The following is a 21,207-nucleotide window of genomic DNA, read 5'->3' as shown; positions in this document are numbered from 1 at the left end:
ACCTGAGTTTGCAAAGCAGAGGAGGGAGAGGTTGTGAAGTGAAGCCAGCAGTAGAACAAAGGATGCTTTGCCGGAGAGGGAGGCACCTTCCACTAAGGCCTCCGGGCCTGGGGAAGTGACTCACTGGGCCCCCCGGGATGGACCCACCCATGGGGGTTCTTTGGGGCTGAGCATGTAGCCCAGCTGCCTAGGCTCAGGTTCCATAGGGTGCGGGAGGGATTGTCAGTCTCTGGGTGGGGCTTCCCCCAGGTTCACCCCCTCCCCCAGGGGGAGAGACCTGGTGTGCGTCCAGCCCGGGGGCTTTGGGTACTGCCCTGTGCTTCATTAGGCACTGCCAGGCGGGGCTGCTGCCATCGCTGCTGCTTGCCGCCGCCTGGGGCTGAAGGCGTGGTCCCCTCGCCAACCGTCATTCCGGTCGGCCCAGCCTGGACCCTGGCTCTCCAACTTTCCGCAGAGCCATACTGCCTCCCTGTTGGAGCAAGGCATCGGTGCCACTCGAAGGTGGCGTCCGGCTTTGTCCCAAGTTCCCCGGACCCCTGTGATGAGAACTTGAGAACTTGGAAAGCCCTCGCTGCACGCCCCGGCTTCTCGGGCAGTTGCACAATCTCCCCCCCAATTATTCTCCATACAGTGTGTGGCAACCGGGCGAGAATTCCAGGACCTTGTACTTACTCGTACAAATCTGCCTTCCTGCTGTTTGGCTGCAGGGCCAGGCGTGTCTCCGAGGGCCCCGGGAAATGGGGGCGTGTTCGCGTCCAGGAGGGCGTGGTCCGCGTCCGCGGCGGGAGCAGCCGCCCAGCCCTGCCCGCGCAGTCTGTTCGCACCAAACCGCAGCTTCCTCGGGAGCCCTGAACCTGGTCCAGGACACAGAGAAGGAAGCTCTGGTGACATTCTAGACACGGGCGTCGAGCAGCGCGCTCTTGGCCCGCAGACGCTCCAGCTGCGGCTGGTGGAGCGTCTCCTGCCCGTCCAGTCAGGGGTGCACAGGCCTGTGTGCTCCGAGGGGCGGGGTGGTCATACTGGCTGCCCCAGCACAGCTGGCACCTCCATGCGGCTCCCAGGCTCTGCCTCTGCTCCTGAAGACGTTATCCTAGTTTGTGGTTTCTGTGTAAGGAGGATCCCAGGAGTCAGGCTCTGATGACCCTGCTGTTATTCCTTTGCCATGGCTTTGGGTCAAGGAAGAGCATTGTCCCTCACTGCCTGGGAGCCAAGGGATGGCTGTCACCACTGGCTGTTCTGAGTAATGGAAATAAAGAAAAAAACCCAAATGCAGCTGACCTCTGGCCCTTCTTCTTTTGTGTTTCCCCCAGGGAGCGTGGCAGCCTCTTTCTCTGGGTCTCTCATTAGAATTTTAGAGAAGCTTCTTTGCTACGAAGAGGCCAGTGTGGAGGTCTGAGAGGTTGTTGACTCTACATGGAAATTCAGGCATTTGGGGGCAATCTGTGTTTGGTGTCAAGACAAAATGGGAAACTAGATAAAGTTTCTGTTCCAGATAGCTACAGATCCTCAAGTAAACAATTGAAGGTAAACATTTCTTGTGGATAAACAATGTCTTCTCTTAGCCCATAGGATATGTCATCCTCCAGTCCCCCACAGTGACTGGCATAGGCTGGCTTACACAAAAGATTCTTGTTCTCCAGTGGTTGGGGAGACAAAGTAGGGACCCTTTGAATAACCAAAGTCTGACACCAGCAACCATCTCGGCTCACTTTCCCAGGTCACGGTGGTTGACTTACCTCCCAAATACCATCAATTCTACCCAACACATCTTTCTACAGTGGTGGAGCTGGGCGTAGGTGTGGCAGGGATAGAAACTCTGGTGGAAAAACAGCTACCAATTGTGAGCCAGGCCTGGACACCCACCCTCAAGAGTGTCTTCCTAGGCTCTGAGGTATAGAGAGCTTCCCATGGGTCAGGCAGGAGCTTGGGGACTTGTGGGAATAGAGCTGCCATTCAGGAATCCCAAACCAGACCAAGAATTAGCCTAGGGATTGGGGGCGTTGGCTTCCCTGGGGCTGGGACTTCCCTCCCTGGACTTAAGAGAATGTCAGCACATGTCTTGTTGCTGGCAGGAAGTTGCTCTCAGCTGCCACCAATACCTTATTCTTTGTCTTGTTCCATGCAGGGCTACCTCCTAAGATCTCTAAACAACATCAGAGCCATCCAGAATGCATTGCCAGGAATAAGCTCCTACTAGAAAGAGATTCTGGAGGGAACGTTTCTCTGACTCTGGACCCCAAGTTAGTGAGTTTAGCGGTTTTATCTAAATTACTGTAGTTACTGTGTAGTTTTCTCTAAGCAGGTGCCCTTGACCATCTTCCTTAGATCAGGGTAAGTTTATGAAATAAAGCAGGAAAACTGTCTTGGGCTTTATGTTGGGCATTAAAGCTTTATCTTTGTAACTCCTTTATAGGTTTCCATGGATACTGACAACAAACCTTGTTTTGGTCTAATGTGAATTCTCACAGTAATAAGGCAAGAGCTTCTTTTGACAAATACGCATGAAAATCATTCCTCTATTCTTGATTTTAAGGACACCCATTTGTGAATAGTCTAACAAATTGTGGCAATGAACAGGGTAAGATTTTACTCTATATAATAACCCATAGTTTTCAGGATAGATAACCCCAAATTGAAGCCCCCACTAGAAATGAGATGTCTGCAGAGGGGCCTCAAGGAGCCGCCTCCTTTGGGTGGGTTTTGGGGAGCAGAAAAAGGGCCATCTGTGCCCTTATCACACATGAAACAAGACCACTTTATGGGGCTGCCTTGAGCTTTGTGGCTAAACACCTATATCTGCCTCTTAGAATCAACCGAAGTGGGTCAGGTGTCGAGGCACACGCCTGTAATCATAGCAACTTGGTTACAGATCGCAAGTTCAAAGCCAGTCTCAGCATCTTAGTGAGGTCCTAAGCAACTTAGCAAGACCCTTTCTCTAAATAAATAAATAAAATAAAGGGCCGAGAATGTGGCTTAGTGGTTAAGCAGTCCTGGGTCTAATTCCAGTACAAAAAAACAAAACAAAAACAACTAAAGCCATGGCCATCACATGGCCATGTCACTCTTCTTATAATACCATAGCAGCTGAGAATTAAGGTTCAAGGTCAGCGGCTGCCCTCTCTGGCCGTGGGTTGTCCCTCTAGCTCTGTCCAGAGCTCTTTATTGTTTTGAAGCAAATGCCCTGCCTTCAACTGAAAACCCCCTGGCAGCTCCTATGTTATACATTCCACTTGTCACCTACTTAGATACTCCAATATTGTGTCCTAGATTGTCTTTCTGGTCCAGTGCAACTGTTTAGCTGTCTCTGGAGTCAAGGGGGAGAACAGGGCCTGATGGGATGGGGCCATCTTGGTAGACAGCATTCTCCAGGGACATAGGTCTGCCTCTTGGGTAGTGGACAGGCTCTGCTGGGCTCAGTCAACTTCAAGTCTTTTCCTGGACAGGGCTTAGTGGACAGTTTCCTCCAGTTCTCACGTATATACTTTGCCTCCCATCTTTCCAAATGCGTTAGTGGCTCTGTTCACACACACACACACATGCATGAAACCAACCCAGCGCAAAAGGCCTATCACACCCTGAACCCCAGAGCCCAGGGCTGGGGGTCTGGAAGAGGTGAAGGAGGACCGTGTCCAAATGCCCTCACTCCTGGGGCTGTGGCAGTATGTGCTAGGTGGTGATTGCCCACGCCGCTGCTTAGGGCCCAGTCCTCACCAGCATTCTCAGATCAGGAAGCTTTGGGATTTGGACTTGGGATAGATACTCAAGGCCCTATTTAGTGGCCAATCAAGTCCCAAGTAATCACCCAGGACAGACTACCTTCTTGTGGCTTCCTTGGTAGACTGAAAACAAAGTGCTGGAGCTGTGTATAATTTATAAAATATCCTTTATTTATTCTAAGGAACACAGTCAAGTAGTAGCTTTAAAAAAAAAAAAAAAAGCACACACTTTAAAAAAAGATATTATTAGTGTTGTGACCTATATTTGAGCCCATGTGAGGGGACAGCAGCAGAAGATGCCTACTGTGGCTTTGCCTGGTTCTCTGCACTGGCATTAGTTTGGTGGGAAACAGCGTGGGCACAGCTCTGTCCGGTTGCTTTTGTTTAAGAATAATTAATTTTGAGGTTTGTGGAAGAGCAGAAATTAACATTGATACTGCTGTTATTTCTTCAAAAGACTACTCTTAATATATTCATTCCAGGAAGAGTAGAAATGCTTTAAGGAATGGATAATTTGTACTTACTGTTTATGGAGACGAGGCATAGGAGAATGAGAGAATTACTCTGGGAACATAGTATTTCCCTACAAATTCAGAAACTCCCCAGTTGATGTTAAATGATACTTCATGGGTTGGGGGTGCAGCTCAGTGGTAGAGCACTTGCCAGGCATGCACAACGCCTTGGGTTCAATTCCCAGCACCACATAAAATAAAACAACAAAGTTGCATAAAATCATACCTTTTGATTTTACTTAATTGGTAAAGAGTGACATTTTAATAAGATAGTTACTCTCCTCCCCCTTTTTCTGAAAAGGCTCAAAAAGTCTGAGAATGTTAAAGAATCTCAACCTATCAGTACCCCTGCTATTATGCCAGAAAAATCCATACACACACATGGCGTTGAGCTGTTTTCATAAGACTTCCTTCCTAATAAACACAACACTTTCTCCTCCTCAGATGTGAGCCAAAATGCAGATGTGCCAGGAGTAGGTGTGTTGCTTAGCAGAGGAGAAGCCTAGCAAGTCTGTCCAGCAAATTAGATTGTGTAGTGGGATTCAGACAGGAAGCTGCTGGTCTCTGCTCCGGTGCTCCCAGGCAGGTCAAGTCTGGTAGACTTTATCAGGCATGTAAAGGTCCTCATGGGTTAGAACATAGGGGCTTTAAAGAAAAATACAAAAAGCTTCATTAAAATGGGGGGGCCTGTGTGACATATTTAGACTCCTCCCTTGGCTCTTCAGATCCAGTTTGTTTAGGCAATCTGTAGTTCTCATGTTGGCTGCACGGTTGTTCCCCTGGTGGGCCTAATCCATGGCCTGCCACCTTCTTATGTAGTTGTATGGAATTCTAAAGAGAGTATCACCTCCAACCAAAAGAGATTGAGAGAGGAAAATCCCAAACATTTAAGACTAGGTTCAAAAGCTCCCAGAAACCTTCTGCCTGCCTTTCCCTGTTTGCATCTGGTTAGGGGCTGTGAATCGGAATTCAGAATCTGTGTTGCCCAGAGGGGACAGGCAGAAGCAGCTAAGAAATACCCAAATGCAATAAATAACACCCAGCTCAGGCCCCCGCCCCTCCCCCAGCTACCATTGCTGGTTATTCCTGGATTTGAACTAAAGGACCTGAGGGAGGAATTCCACCCCCAAACCTCCCTGCACAACATCAAATGTGGGAACCCGGCTGCTTCTGCACAGGATGGAGCCTCAGTCTTTTGCTTTATAGCATCATTTATGGCATGAACTAGAACGTAATGTGTTTACACAAACACACGGCAATTGTACATCAGCATCTTTACAATATTAAAGGAGTCATGTACAAGTCTACAGGCATTATACACAGGGCAGTGCCAACTGGGCACCCCACCCACCAAATCTCTGCAGTTTCTCCACTCAGGAGGAGCCAGCACATGGGGAAGTGTGAAAAGGCCAGGGTTGTCCATCTTTGGGCCTGTCTGGGAGGCAGCAGGTTTGTGAGGACCTCTCAGGGCCAGTCCTCATTAGAACCTGGGGGTCAAGAGCACTAGATACACCCGTGCCCAGGTCTCACAGGCAGGCTAGCGTTATGAGTTTAATTAAAACTCAGTGTGCATATTAGTGTGGAAAAACCGGAGCTAGGGGTGGCTCCCTGAGCTGGGGACCCAGAGGATGCTGCTGACAGATGGGCCTCTTTGTGATGAGGCCCATTCCTGAGGTAAGGTGCAGCCCCATGGCTGGTCTGGATGGTGAGAGACTTCTCAAGGGACCCAGGTGAGTACATGCAGATGGGATTGGAAGCCCCTGGGCATGAGTAGGTCAGGTGACCCACCAAATACAGCTTGAGCCCTGGACAGCAGCAAAGGAGAGGATCTAAATGGGTACAGAGCCACCCAGCCCCCACAGCCCTCCTCCCAAAAGCCTGCCCCTTGGGGGCCCTGCTTCAGCTCCTGTAGCATTGTCCTCTCCACATCTGTCCCCAGAACCCCAGCTGGGCCTGAGCACCCTGCAGCTCATCCACCATGCAGGCTTGCTGCACGTCCAACTGAGAACTGAGCACCAGATAAAGAAGGCTTGGTCCTTGTTGGCCTCTTTGACTTGTGCAGTGACAGTTACTTCCATGTTAAATACTGTAGAAAAATAAGCCATCTCTGAAGCAAGGAGACCTGTCAGAGTCTGCCGTGAGTGGAGAAGGAGAATCAGCTGCTCTGGAGTGGCTGGGGATGCCTCTGCTAACCCTGCCTCGGCAGGTCCCTGAGCCTCAGAGGACACTGCACCGGGCTGGGAAGCCAAGGGGCTCGGAGAGCGGGCAGTGGAGTTCCAGCCACAGCATCTCCAGGTCACATCAACAGTCCTTTGGTGGGCATGCCTCCAGCATCCCACATTCTGTTGCCACGACACCTGGGGCCCTGGTGCTCCCTGGGAGGAAGCCCTCCAGCCCCACCCTCAGTCTCATGCCCACTGCTAAGCACACACAGGCAGGACTCCCCAGAACTGTTTCCAGGTCCCTGGGGGTGACCCAGGGCTGAGAGGCCTCAGATGAGCACTGAGGCAGAGCCTAGTCCAGGGGCTCCTGCTTTATCCGGACAGCAGTCGGGGTGGGCTGCGGTCGCCGCTCCTCCCGGCAAAGCACATACTCGCTGAACTGGGAAGAGTCCACGCCACCCCCACAGGATGCGGCCACGCTGAAACCCCTCTGGAACAGCCTTTCCAGGACCTGCCAGGGAAGAAACAGGAGTCAGTAGTACCCAGCTGCAAGAGTTTGCCTGGCCTGGCCGGCAGTCAGATATCAGCCAGCGCGGGCTACCTTCTCTGGCTAAGATCTGTCTCACTCATTGACAAAGGTCCCAGCTGTACCATCAGCCGGGCACCACAACAGGAGAGACAGACACAGCCGAGCCCAGGGAACCCTCCAGTTATCCCACCTGGGTGGGCTGCTCCACCCAGGCCCTGCTGCTGCTCTTGGAGGTGCACAGCTTTCCTTTGGAGAAGAAAAAAGATCCTTTGGCCCCTTCCCTTCTCTAGGGTGTAATCTGCCCCCTCCCCCCACACGAGGCCCCAGGCACCCTCCTGCCCCAATAATGGACAGCCCCTGCCCCCTGCCTCTGGGCAGCCACCTGCTTCCTGGAGCTGTGAGTCCCAGATGGTTTGAGGCCTGGGGGCTCATCAGCTCAAAGGAGCTCTTGGGGGAAAGAAAGAGAGGGGAGTCCTTTCAGCCTGTGAGTCTCTGCAGGCCTCTGTGTCCTGTAACTACCAAGTTCTGATGGCAGCCTGCAGAATGTGTGCGTGGGAGGCTCTTTGGCCCACAAAGTCTATTCGGCCCTAACCCTGAAATACAAGCCACTCTTGGGTCCAGAAAGAGCTGCTGGAAAACAGAACACCCCCACTCCATTTGGGTTTCTCAATCTAATACCCAATCTGGGAAAAGCCAGTCCAGAAATGATCTGGGAAGCTGTTGGGTACCAGGGTGGCTCCCAGGTCAGTAGGATGAGGAAGGGACTCCACCTCTGTCCCACCTCTCCTGGTGCTTGGGTTTCATTTAAATCTAAAGTCATACCCTGGGTGTCAAATGACACACATTTGGTTGAAAATACTCTGGGCTGTTTTTATAGAACATCCTTTTGGGGGGGGGGGGAGTAGAGATCAATTTTTTGTAAGTCCATCCCCCCCGGGCGCCATCATTTAATTATGAGCAGGACATAAATTATGCATCGACACATTGTTGCCTTTTCTGTAAGATGGCACACAGGGCTTTGCCATTTCAGGGGCCGCGCCTCCCTTGGTCTCGCTCTGCCGCCCCAGGGCTTCGGGCGGCGGCAGGAGGTGGGGCGGGCTGCCCTCACCTGCACGGAGTTGAGGCGGCAGTAGCCGTTGAGCGGGAAGCGGATGACATGCGTGGGGTCCTGGTTCCAGCCGGCGTTAACCGAGTTGCACATGACGTCCCCGGTCTCAGGGAAGACCTCTTCGATGAGAGCCTTCTCTCCGCTGAGCGCGATGCGCTCCCCCAGGTCAGGCGTGACGCGCACCACCAGGCAGTCGCAGGCCCGGCTGCGGCGACGCTGCTCCTGCTCCTGCTGCCAGCGCTCCAGCTCGCGCACCATGGGCTGCAGCTGGTAGTACCGTGCCTCTTCATAGAGCAGGCTGAAGTCCTGTGGACATGCGCACAAGGGGTCGGACACGTGCACGCAGGGTAGGGGGAGGCGGTCAGTCCTTTCCAAACCCAGGGGCCCTCCTCTCACAGTTCTGCAGGAACTGTGACCCACAGGCTTAGTGTGGATTGGGATGGTCGTCCTTATTGTACAGAGGGCAAATGAGGCTTGGATGCAGGTGCGCAGGCATGGGGAGTCTAGCTGCTGGGCTGGCGTGCACCAGTGCCAGACTCCCTCCCTGCACCCTTTCTTCTGGCCTTAAGTGGTGGGCAATTTCATCCCCCTGGGGCTAAGAAGCCTCATGAAAAGACCTGGAGGCTACACTCACACTTGAGTAGTGGGAGTCTATGCCTATACCTGAGGACCAGGTGCCTTCTTAGAATCCTACCCAGAAAAGACATTGGGCTAGACGCAGGGCACCTCTCCCCCACCCACTGTGGAGGAACCCACAACCCAGTCAGGAGGTCAAAAGTTCATCTCCAGGAAGACCTGCATGAGTTGGATTTTCAGGTTCATCTTCTATAGCCCCAAGACCTATAAACCTGTTACTGACCTTCTCTGGGTCTGTTTTCCCGTCAATAAAATGGGTATAAACACACATCTTAGAGAAGGAGATGAGAATTAAAGGAGATAAAACCTAGCAAATGCCTGGCCCTGACTGCCCGAGCAAGCACAGAGTATGATGAGGTGGCTGTGAAGACGAAGCCCGCCCCTCACCAGGCAGCTCACTCCTTAGCTGGGTGAACTCACACCAATTACTTCTCAGATGCTGATATTATTCCTATGCACCCATATCAGCCCCAGCCCCAAGTGGCCTGGGCCCATGACTCACTCTACTCATTGGTGAGCTTGAAGACCCCTAGAGGAAAGGCAAGGAAGCCCAACCCTAAAAGCAGGGCCAATCCCATGAGCCCTAAGTCCCTTTCACCTCCCTGGCCTTTGGAACTGCCCCAGAAGAGTCCTAAGTCTCAACCCTTCTTTTATCACAGGTTAGGGACTCTTCCTGCCTCCACACAAAGACTCCTCAGGGCTCCACCTCCTGGAGTTTAATATGACATCTGTAGGCCAAAGAATCCCATCTTTCTTCACAGCCCAAAATGTCTCCAACTGACTCTCTACCAGCTCTTCCCCTAAGGAATGGGGTAATACATGTCCCCAACTATTCAATGCCTGAGTTTGTATTCATCAACTCAGGACTCAGGACACAAGCTGGGAGGCACCCAGCTTAGCACTGGAAGGGCTCAGTGCTAAGCCAATGCACCCCCATGTTTATTTGCGGCCTTTCCCTACGTGTAAGTCGCCACCTTGCTCTATCTTCTACCTCTACCCTGGTCCAAGGCCTTCAGCAAATCTCTCTGGGGAAGTGGCCTCATCCACAACTGGCCTCCCGTTCCCACCCCACTCTCCCTGCATCCCACTTGACCAGGGTCATCTTTTCAGCTGATCAATCTGCTGGCCCTTCCCCTACGCACAACCCTTCTCATGTACGCAGGGTCAAAGCCAAATACCAAGCCACTCACCCAGACCCTGCCATCACACAGCAGCCTACCTTCCTACCCTTCCTCTTCCAGTTCACAAGGCCCTGGGCTTGACCCCTCTCTTTATTGCTGGGATGTATCAAGCCCATTGCCACTTTTAGTCCCTCACCAAGGCCCTCACATATCTGGCTGCCTGGTTCCTTCGTCACCACCCATCATTGCTTCCAAACCCACCTGGGCCAGGTTTCCCGTTTGCTCTCACAACACTCTTCTCTGAAGCATTTTGCTCCATGAAATCCAAGTTCAACGTCTATCTTTCCACTAGACTGGATGCTCACAGGTGGGGCCTGTGGATTCCTTTTGTGCCACTGTATTTTCAGCTCAAGCTCACTCACTCAGTAACTGAGTTGGGTGAAGGACAAAAGAGATTGAGGGCTACTGGTCCTCTGGGTTGATAAAGGAAGGAAATAAGGGAAAGAAGGACAGACAGGTCTGAGTTTCCTTTCTCTCATGATTCCTGGTGGTTGGAGGGGCTTGGCAGGATGAGGTAAACCTGGACAGGCTTATCCTGAGACCTGGGGCAACAGTTGTCTATTCTATCTGGAGTTCCCTCTGTTTAAGGTTTTCCCTCTGGAAATTGCCAACCAGGAAGATTTATGAACCTCTAACTCCTGTAACTCAAGCACGCAGCGGTCCTTAAATGCAACGAACATTACACTGGGGTAAGTGTTGCAGCTTAATTGTTGTTACACCCCGATAAATAAGCTAAAAATGTGAGAAAACAAAATTAGTTCAGAAAAACTGATTTAGCCCTTGGCTTCATCATTTAACTTTTTATGGTTGTCATGACAACCATGGGGTCCATTTATTAAGTCATAGCGTCCCCTGTGTAATGCCACAGCACAGGCCATGTAAGGGAACTGCTGGTCGTGGACTTACCTTGAAGTCATCTGGGAGCAGCAGTTTTGATGTCCTCAGGAAGCTCAGGACGTAGCGGAAAATCTCCCCATCCCGGTCGATGAAATAATGTTGCTTCAAACTGTCCAGGACGATGGGTTCAGTGCCATTGAAGAGCCGGCTTATTCTGGAAGCGACAGACAAGGTGGGGTGTGGGAAGGAAGGCACTCCCCTACCCTGCCCCATTCCTCAGGGCCCACCCTGTTGTGGGGGTGAAGGACTTTATGGGGCCATGCACACACCTGAGGCATCCAGGCCACCATCACACAGGACAATGGGGCAGCTACAGGCACGCCACAAACCTCACTTACACCCATAATCCATAGTCAAAGAGGGACACACCCATCTGTACATGTTAGCCCACTGACACGTCACAGGCCTGGAAAACTATAGCAAGACACATAAACCAGGTGGTCACAGAGCTAGTACACATATCCTCACCAGACAGACCCACCCAGAGAATGCACACTGACTATCTGATACCCCACCAACAGCCACACACCTGGTGGACACATGTAAGCCACCCAACAGTCACTGGGGACCCATACCCTCCTCACCCAGCCCAGGTCCATGAGCATCAGACGCAGCACATTCAGGCAACAGGCAAGGGGTCACACGGTCCCTTCCCTTGCAACACACAGATCCCCAGGTAAAAAGACGTATACCAACCAACACAAGTCACTCTGAAACAAAATCACAGACATCCCATGGCTTCTTGCTTAGGAAGCCACAGAGAAACAGAAGAGGTGGAAGGGACAGCCTGTGTGCATGTGTACCCCAGCCCCCACACAGACCACAGTACGTAAGCATATGCCCACGGACACTCATGCCAGAGCAGAGCGTGTGCACACCTGTTGGGGGCAGGGATTAGGAAGAAGACAGGTGCTGGCACCCTGTCCTTGGAAGAGAAGTGGCTCTAACAAACACAGGACATGTGACAGGCTCCTGCAGAATCCCTGAACTATCCCTGTCCATTTCAGGAAGGAAGAATGAACCTCAGAGCCAGAGTGGGTGCCTCCCCAACGCCTGGGGCAGCAGACCCCAGGCTGAGCTATGGAAAGTCAGGAGTCCCAAGGATGGTTGGGGGCAGCCAAGAACTTGGCTCAGAAGAGGGAGGCTGACAGCATCTCCCGATGACACCACACCTCCTTTAGTGGCAGGGCCACATCCTGGGGCCCCTCTAGACCCTGCCAGGGCAACAGCTTGTCTGCAAGCCTGGAGAAGGGTGGCTCAACCTGGGACTGCAGCCTAGCTGGCACGGCTGCCTCCAGGGATGCCCCTCTGTCCCCATAGCAGCCCACCTCTCTGTCCACTCCCAACCTCTCCAAGGTCCTGTCACTGCCAGTGTGTACCTGGGGAACACTAGCTAGGCAAAAGTTGAGGGGCTTAGGCCCCCAAAGCCCCTCTCAGGGCCTCCCATCCACACCATCCAATGCTCCAGTGGCCTGGCATCAGCCAAAAGGTTCCACCCACATTCAGAGCAGCTGCGCAGTCCCCTGTTCTTGCTGTAGGTATGTGATCCGGCCTCTGTCCCAGTGGAGCAGCACAGAAGGGCAAGGACACTTTGTGGATAGACGTGAGTGGGTCAGAGGCCACAGACAGGGGTGTGGAGGGCTGAGCCTGTGGAACCAGAGCTTCAGCCACCCAGATACTACTCCTTTCAGGGCTCCAAAGGCCACCGAGCCCAAACCTGGTGACAGTAGTCCTGGGGGATACAGCCCATGCTGGAAAACCTCGTGAGTTTCATGGCTTATCCCAGTATTCAAAGTGTCCAATGGCCTGGAACTTGGACATTCAGCTGTCAGAGTTGAGGGTCCCTAGCATCCCTGGAGACAAGTGACTGAGCCAGGCAGCTAGGTGCCATGGGCAGAGGTTGGCAGACAGCTGAAGGTCCACAAAAACGGCATAAGCAGGAAGAGGTTAAGAGCCACATCCACAGGTGAGTCAGCAAATCCAAAGCCTTGGTCTCCCTGGGAATGTTCCACACCCTTCCCGGCTGAGCTCAGCCGCTCGATGCAGCAGCAATGTGCTGGGCCTGGCTGAGATCCAAATCCCTCTGACGTCAGGGCTGGCTGAGGCTGTAGATCATCCTGTTGGTCTAGAGGGCTCCTAATCCACCCACGTTCCGGGGCTGGCTAGGTTCTAGGTTGGCCTATTGATCCAAGGCCAGGAGGTTTTCAACCTGCCTTGTTTTAGAGCTGGCTGGTTCTAGATCTTTCCACAGTTCAGCATCTCTTCCCGGACTGAGTGGCAGCAGTGTATCTCATAGCACAAAAGCCTTTCATACTCTGGGCATCCAAGCCTACCAAGGATGCAAGCAGGTTGAGGGAGGGTCAAGACAATCACTGTGAAGGAACCCTCTGCCACTTGCAGGGTCTTAAGAGTGAGCTCCCACCATGACCTCCTGGTTCTGTAGGTGGCTCCATGTATGTGTCCATGTGGAAACTAGCCCCAGAGCACCCTGAGGGAGGCTGCAGGGTATGGGGAGCCAACTTGAGAAGTCCTCCGTGGAGAAAGCTGGTAAGTTCACACTGCGGCAGCTGGGACCCTCTGGGGCAGAAAAGGACTGTCCACCCCCAGCCCCTGGTGTGCAGAGGGAAGCATCATATTGTCTTCGTTTTCTTTTTCCTTTCCTTTTAAAAAAAGCTTTGGGTCCAAGTTCCTGGATGTTTCAGCCCAAGGTTGTATTATCCCAGAGCTCCTAGCTATCTCCATTTGTTGTTCTCCACAGCCAGATGGACACCAGCAGGGAGCTTTGATGGCAGCAGACAAGTGACATTCAGCAGGCAGGACACAGGGGAGAAGCAGACCTAGGAAGTCTACCCCCAGCCTCAGACAGCTGTGTCTCTGGGTAAGGACCAATTGCTCCTGGAAGGATCAGCAGAGGCACCCAGCACCAGGCCCTCCAGCACCCAGGCCACCCTGACCTGTCAGAACCAGAATCCTGAGCATAGTGCTATGGGCACAGGGACCCCCACAGCTCTGCCCAGGGCATGACATTTCTGATATCCAGAAACTCCCACTAAGAATCAGCACTCTTAATTCTCCATGTGCAGGTGACCGTCAGTGACAATGCATGAGGGAATAGATCTTTGTTCCAAAATTGTTGAAAAAAAGTTTTAAATTATAATAATTCACTGAAAGAAGGATGAGAGAGATCTGAGAGGCCCTTGCCAACACAGCTCTGCAATCTACTTCTCAGGCCTGGCTTCACCCCTGTACCCTGGCTGTCCTACAGGTCTCACTAGCCCCTGGCCTCTAGGCCAGAGCTTCAGTCCTGGGGAGCAGCTCTACTTCAAACCAGAAGCCATTCAGGCAGAACAACAGATTCATCTCGACCCCAGCCCTGGGAAAGATTGCTGACTCCTACCCCCTCTGGGCACATCCTGCCAGTCAAGGGTTCCATATAGCAGATCACGGGGCCACAAGGGCCTCAGCTCCCTAGCCAGGGAGCAAGGATGAACCACACTGTGGGTCTGGGAAGCAAAGGCCACCCCTGCCCTCCCTGTTCCCAGGTAGCAGTGGGGAGATGACGAGGGGGAGGCCCTCCTCCCCTTCCCCCAGGTCTGGACTGCAATTGCTCCAGAAAGCCAAATGTCTGACTTCTGGAAACACTCTTCCGAGAGGGTTGTGGGCAAAGATTTTATGAATTTCACTCACAAACATCGTCAGCCGATTAAGGGATGATCTATTTCATACAATTCAGGAATGCCGCAGAAGGCAAAACTCAAATTAAATAAGCAGAATCCATCTCCTACCCAAGACAGGGCTCTGCCAGCCAGCATGTAGGCCTATGCCACTGACCTGGTCTCAAGGCTGCTGCTCTCCCAAAGCTCCAAATGCATAAGGGCCCCATGCCTAGCCTCTGCCAAGCTGGGGGCATGAAACCCCAACTACCATCTGTTCTCCACAGTCCCCAAATTCTGAACTGGACATAGCAATCATCTCCAGTGTTCTGCCCTCCTTCAGGGGCCACTCCACCTGGCCCTCAATAAGCTCCAAAAGCAGCTACCTCCACACCCTGTAACCCTCCCTGCTCTCAGCAACCACACCCGAGATGAGGCAGCCTGACACCGAGCTCCCCAGAGATGATCCCTCAGTATCTAAGGAATTAATTAACTCCTCTTCTTATTTTTAATGTATAAAATCAGGGCGATGCCCCGAAGCCTTGGCCTCCCACTGCTCAGCCCTCAGCAGCCCCAGAGAACTGTGGCCGCCTCACTGTGCCAGAAGCAAACGGCAAGCAGCAGGCCATGCCACCTCCTGTAGATGCTCACAGAGATGCAGCCCACCTCTGGTCAGCCTGCTGCTGTGCCAATGGGGAAATCAGGTCCACCCAGCGAGGGAAACACCCAAGATGCAAGAGCACAGGAGTCAGGGGCACCCTGTGCCTCACTCAGGTGGGCTCAGGACAGCCTGAGTGTCAGCAGTATAGGAGGCTCCCTTCTGGGAGAAGCCTGCAAGCCCCGACCAGGGGCCTGGTCACAGATACTTTACCCACATGGGGTCATGAGGTTCATGATCAGTCTTTGCCACAAATATTCCTGAATGACCTAGAATTCCTAATCAGTCACTGACATCCAGCTCGGAGGGAAGCCTGCTGCTAGCCCTTAGGGTCCAGCAGTGGCCAGCCAGACAGACAAAGAGGGCAAGCTACAGCTCCTCCTCCTTATGTACTTTCCCAAAGGCGAAAACGGGAAATAGGATCAAATATGGGAAATAGGATCAGACACCTCTATGCACACAGGACCCAAGGATGTGCTTAGTATCCCTTGCTCACAAACAAGGAAGACCTCAGTCTCACTCAAGGTACGTGAGACTCCCCAGCCAGCTGCTGGCCAGGCTCAGCTGAGGGGAGCTCTGAATAAGTCAAGCCTGTGTTAGATCAGGCAACCTCACACAACCAATGCCGCCGTACAGGGTCACAATCCCCAATCCAGCCAGTCTTGGACATGCAGACTATGCCTCCCAAGCCCTAGCTCCCCGTGTCTGCATGAGGCAGTGCACCCTGAAGAGCTCTGTAGGGGGCTGGCAGGGAAGTGCCATCACAAGATAGAAATGCCTGGCATTCTGAGAGGTTCTTACCTGGAATCGGGGTACTTGGTAAGTGTGGCCAAGCTGCTGGTGTACATGTGGCCGCCCACATCAATATGCACAGGTGCATTGGACTTGGTTAGCTGAGCTGGCAGTGGGATCCCCTGGGCAGCCAGGGGAGACACAGGCGACCGGGTGAGAGACAGCCGGGACATATTTCCTCCCTCCTAGAAATAGAAATAAAGCGAAAACCAACAGTTTCTAAATGACACAGCCATACACTCCCTTTATTGCAAGTGTGATCACAGATCTAATCAGATCACTTCTGCTTGTGCCTGATCACATATTCCGCTGACAAATTACGGCCACCACTGTAATTAAGTGTATTTGCATCATTTTCTTCAAAGGACCAGAGGGAAAAAGAAAGATGCTTATTAGCAATAAGAAATCAAGAAAAAAATTTTTCAAGGTGTCAGCCTCCAGGGGCATAAAACAAACTGCAAAATTCTAATTAAAGGTCGCGGGCTTATGTGTTAGATGTGAAATATCCCTTGACAAACGAATCACCAATTTGTGAATTGGGATTCAGGGGTTTTTGCAAGTTTGTCTCAGTAACGAGACACCTCTAAATTAGTGACTTCCTCAGCACCTAAGGCGCTGAGTTTTATACATGTAGTAAATTTCACATCAAATTAAGAGCATTTTTGTTTCAAAAAATACATAATTGTACAGTCAGTCAACAGCCATCTCTGGAGTGCCAGGGCCCTGAGGAAGGGCAGCCAGTGAGCAGGCACCCTGGAAAAAGGCAAAGAGGGGCCACCAGAACGGACCCAGCCCACCCTACAGGCTCACCGCGGTGCCGGTACTGCCGTGTGCGTGAAGTGAGGACCCACTCGGCCGCTCCTTCCGGTGAGGCATCTAGGCTTCCATGGCTGCCCAGAGTATCTGTGGGAATTGGGGACAAAATCAGAGTCATGGGCACCCAATCCCCTCTGGAGACAAAGATGCTTAGCGTCTCTGGGACCCCACACATACCAGACAGCCCCCCATATTCCACCTGCCACTATCCTGTCTTCACACTCGTAAGCAGGCCTCCTGGGCATAGATTACACACACACACACACACACACACACACACACACACACACACACACGAGTATGCATGTGCACACACACACACTCACATGTGTTTTCTGGGCAGCTCCATGTCTGCTAATTCAGCTAATGACAGTACTGAAACATATGCTCACCATTATTGCCCCGAAATGTTTCAGAACAAATCTGATTTTCCTGGTATTTTGGTTTAGAGCCATGTTACCAAGCGTGTCTCCTCTTGCATTCGCCGGGAACCTTGTGGACTGCAGCACAGGAAGGATCCCCCACCCTCCATGGGCCAGGGAGCTCAGGAGCTCTCTCCACTGTGTTAAGAGGCAGTTTGCAACTGGCTGGACCCAGGGAAGCCTCTTTCAGCAGAAGCCAGGATAACAGGGATAAGGGAAAGTCACTTGGGAAAGCCACCTCTCCCCTATGGCTCCCAATAGCAGAGAAAACCTGTCTTTGTTTGCTAATCTGCACCTCCCAGTTTCTCAGCAGACCCCCACCATGGTGTTTTCTATGCCTAATGTATTCCAGACCCCCTCAGGATTACATGCCCCCAAGGCATTAGAGAGCTGGCCAGACAGCAATCAGCAAATGGACTCTTTTTCTGCCTTCTCCCCAGAGCTACTAAGCCACTTTTCTCTGTGCCACAGCTACCTGAAATAAGATTGTCCCTCAGTCCCAAGAAGCCACCCCCAGGGCACTTTGCAGGCTTCATGCAGGAGAGGTGGGGAAGGGCAGGTTTCTGCAGCTCCTTCCACTGACTTGGGGCTGTCTCAAGGGGAGGGAAGGGAGCTTTGCACAGTGAACACACATACACACACACATACACACACACAAGCTTCCACACACCTAACCTGCACTTCTCTCTCACAGGTTTAACCCTTGGAGAGAAACCAAATGAAATCCTGGGGACCCGAGGGGCTGCTTTTCCCTGTTAAACTCTGGCTTCTAAATGTGTGCCTTGAAACTCAACACTGAATTTTAAAACATGGACAGAGGTCCAATGAGAATCGAATTCTGCAAATTTAAGTAAGGTTACTCTCCTGTGATTAGCTCTGCCCTGAGTGCCCTGGCAAATTCCCTGACCTGAAACTGGGGTGGGGGTAGAGGGTTATGCCCTCACTGGGAGCTGGCTGTCCCATCTGCTACTTTTGGCATTCCTGAGTTCCTGAAAGCTTAAAAAAGAAAACCAGGTCACTTATCTCAAGGAAGTTCTGAGAAACCAAAACAGACCTCAGGAATGAATTATTCTGCCCTAGGAGGCTCTGCTGGGGGAGGAGTCAGAAGGGAAGACACTTCTGAGGATAAACTGAACGGGAAGGAATTCCGACTGAAATTCTATCCAAGCGGACACACAATGTTTCCCTACCACCAAGACATAACTCGAAAGTGACAGGTAACACTAAGCACCCATCACCTGAACTGCTCCATCCTGCTCTCATACAGCCTCTTTCCCATCAAAAGCACAATCTGATGTTCAGGGCAAATGAGAAACTCACCATTGGAAGCCCCAGGCCTTACGCCTTGACCCGAATCTCCACTGCTCCCTTGGACAAACGCATCTGTGCTGGACAACGACCCTTTTCCCGAGACCACTGCTGAGGTCAGAAGCATAAAAGTGGTTGCAGTTAAGAAATACAAGTGCACTCCGCCAACACTAGCATCAAAACCACTACCCAGTCACAGCGCTCCCCGCTGTCGCTGTCCTAAGACTCAAGGCCAAGCAGCCTGTTGCAGGGGCCTCAGCAGCAATGTGCGAGAGGGCCCGTGGGTTTGCAAACCAGCCCAGTGAGGACCCGCTTCTCCAAGCTGCGGCGGGAGACCCGGGTCCCGCGCCCGCCCGCAGCTGAGCCCCGCCCGCCCGAGCAGAGGGAAGTGAGCAGAATGCCACGCTCATTTACACACAAAATGATTTTGTGTCCCATTGTGCTCGCAGTTGTTCAGCTCTCTGGGGGTGATTAAACTGGCTGAGCTGCGGCAGCTTGAGACGATTTCACTAAATCGCTTCTTCGTGAAGTCGCTTCTTTGCTAAGCTGTTATTTTAACCATAAAAGGTAAACAGAAGGCGCCTTGCAAGCTCCCTTCAGCTCCACGCCCTGGGCTCTGGCCCGGGGCACTAGTGCCAGTGGCCTACAGAATTGTCCAGTGGGTGGACCCGGAGGAAGGCTGGCGGGCCACCTGGTGCACGCCAGCCCAGCCGCCCAACCCGCGGCCGGTGTGAACTTCGGGGCGACGGGAGCCGGCTGGGCTAAAGCTCCCGGCGCCGCGGGGCGGGGTGGCCTCGGCACCCGAAGCGCCAGGCTGGAAAGGGAGGGGTGTGTGGCGGGGGCGGGGACAAAGTTAAATCAAGAGGCAGACACTTCGAGACCACAGATGGGAAGCTCGCCTAATTAAGGACGTAAAAGCGCTTTTGTTCTCAAAGTTTATTGTTGCCGGGATTAAAAAAAAATTAATTGAAACTAATGCTGTTATTCACTCGTGCAGTTAAATTCCTTCATGCACATTTGAGACATGGAGTGAAAACTTGAAGCTTTATCTTTCTGCAGTCGGGGGCTTCGTGAGGACAGAAAGGCGCTGGTGCGGAGGCGGGGGTGTGGGGATGTTGCGGGTGTGTGCCCAGCGTGCGCGTCTAGGTCGGGAAGGTGCTGATGGGCAGAAAGGACCGGATCGGGTCTCAGCCCGGCCCTCACCCAGTCTAACACCCCGCGCGCCTGGAAAGACCACCAGTGCGTCAGCCCCTCCCGCCTGGTTTCGGACTCCGGGGGTGGGCGTCAGAGGACGCACATCTGTCCCGTTAGAGACTTTTTCTTTCTCTGATCTGGGCGCCAAGCTAGGGCCTGTGCGCCCCGAAGCCCCAGCTGTGTGAGTCGGTCTCTGACCCCGGAAACTCGTCGGTTCTGCAGGGCATTCGGCCTTGTTCTGGGACCAGAGTGTAGGGACCTGCAAGCGCGCACACATACATACATACATACATACACATACACATACACACACACACACACACACACACACACACACACAGCGCGGCAGGAAGCTCGAATCCCGCCCGCGTGGGGAGGGTCCACCCGCGGCCAGGACCAGCCCACGTGGGCAACCCCCCCTCGCGCCAGGCCTTTGTGCTGGGCGCCCCCGCGCCGCCAGCCCCCGCCGCACAGCAGAGGGACAAAGCAGCTGCCCCCGCCCACGTCCGGACCCTGCCCGGGAGACTTTCTCGGTATCGCACCCACTTTGGGGACAGGGGTGCGCGGCGCTAAGCGGTGGCCTCCCGCGCTGGGCTTACCTCGGAGCCGGAGCGGCGGATCGGGCTCGGACGCAGCCCCCGCCCCCCGCTGCCGCCGGTCTCGGGTGCCCGGCGCAGCCTCGCCGCCTATGCTCGCTGCGCGGGTCGCTCCGGTCTCGTCCTGGAGTTACTTTCTCTCTCGCCCCCAACCCTCCCCCCACCCACCCCTCCCGCCCCGGCCCCCGCTTCGCGCGGCCCCTCGCGGCGCGGCGCGCCGGGGCCTCCCTCCCCGCCCTCCCCTCGCCTCCTCCCCTCTTCGCGGCCGCCGCCGCCGCCGCCTCCTCCTCCTCTTCGCGCCGCTCTCCGGCTGCCCTCCCGCCGCTCCCACCTCCTCTCCTCCCTCCTCTCTCTCCAGCGGCCTCCCCCCGATTGCTAGAGAGAAAACCAGCCCCCCACCCTAGCCCGTAGCCCGCGCCTTGCCGCGGCCCAGCCCGGACGCAAAGGGCAGCGATCCGGCTCCAAATTACCCTGCGCGGCGAGCGCGAGCGGGCGCGCGCGGCGACTCCTGGCTCGGGGCTCGGTTGCGCCTCGGGGCAGAGGATTAGAGTCGCAATTAGCTCCGCGCGCCCGCGCCTGCCGCGCTCGGCGACAAAAATGCGCTGTTTCCCCTCCTTTCGCCCAACGATCCCCACCCGCCTCTCCCGGAGCCGTTGCCTTCCCGCCGGGGCCTCCGCCAGGACCCTCCCGGGAGCGGTGCGCCCAGGCCCCCGCGCCCTCCGCGGCCCAGCCCCCCGCCCCCCGCCGGCCGGCCACGCGGCGCCCGGGCCTCCTCCGGGCTCGGGGAGGGGGCGGGGGAGAAGCTGATTTTAATCATTGTCATTTCATCTGATGTAATATTTCCCCGGGCGCTTTCAGCTGGGCATAAATTTTCGGCTCCCAAATAAGTAACACAGGGCACGTTTCTCACATTTCTTGACTCCTCGGTTACAAAGAGGAGAGCAGCCGCCGCCGCGGCGCCCGGGGCTGGGGGCGGGACTTGGGAAGAAACTGGGCTGCGAGTCGGCCGGGGTTGGAACGGAGCCGC

At 53.8% G+C, this 21,207-nt stretch overlaps 1 protein-coding gene across 1 annotated transcript; it reads right to left on the bottom strand.

Annotated features, from left to right (window-relative positions):
- Positions 1 to 3,866: 3,866 nt before the first annotated feature.
- KCTD15 (potassium channel tetramerization domain containing 15) lies at positions 3,867 to 20,343 on the bottom strand. The gene is made up of 7 exons (XM_079118571.1): positions 20,184 to 20,343; positions 18,403 to 18,501; positions 16,655 to 16,747; positions 15,854 to 16,029; positions 10,751 to 10,895; positions 8,028 to 8,333; positions 3,867 to 6,901 (listed from the first exon to the last, which is right to left on the bottom strand). Exons 3-7 carry the CDS (start codon positions 16,718 to 16,720, stop codon positions 6,743 to 6,745), a joined length of 852 nt encoding a protein of 283 aa, XP_078974697.1. The 5' UTR covers positions 16,721 to 16,747; positions 18,403 to 18,501; positions 20,184 to 20,343; the 3' UTR covers positions 3,867 to 6,742.
- Positions 20,344 to 21,207: the final 864 nt, after the last annotated feature.

Source organism: Sciurus vulgaris (genome assembly GCF_902686455.1).
Source record: "Sciurus vulgaris genome assembly, chromosome: 17".
NCBI classification, from domain to species: Eukaryota; Metazoa; Chordata; class Mammalia; order Rodentia; family Sciuridae; genus Sciurus; species Sciurus vulgaris.
Note: the sequence above shows the minus strand (reverse complement) of the source record. Positions and strands in the feature narration are given on the sequence as shown.

Excerpts from the sequence above, each read along its gene's own strand:
- KCTD15 (XM_079118571.1), bottom strand. The coding sequence starts at position 16,720 with ATGCCTCACCGGAAGGAGCGGCCGAGTGGGTCCTCACTTCACGCACAC. Across the intron at positions 16,030-16,654 it reads ACGGCAGTACCGGCACCGCG|GAGGGAGGAAATATGTCCCG; the intron begins GTGAGCCTGTAG and ends TTCTATTTCTAG. Across the intron at positions 8,334-10,750 it reads TGCTCCCAGATGACTTCAAG|GACTTCAGCCTGCTCTATGA; the intron begins GTAAGTCCACGA and ends GCATGTCCACAG.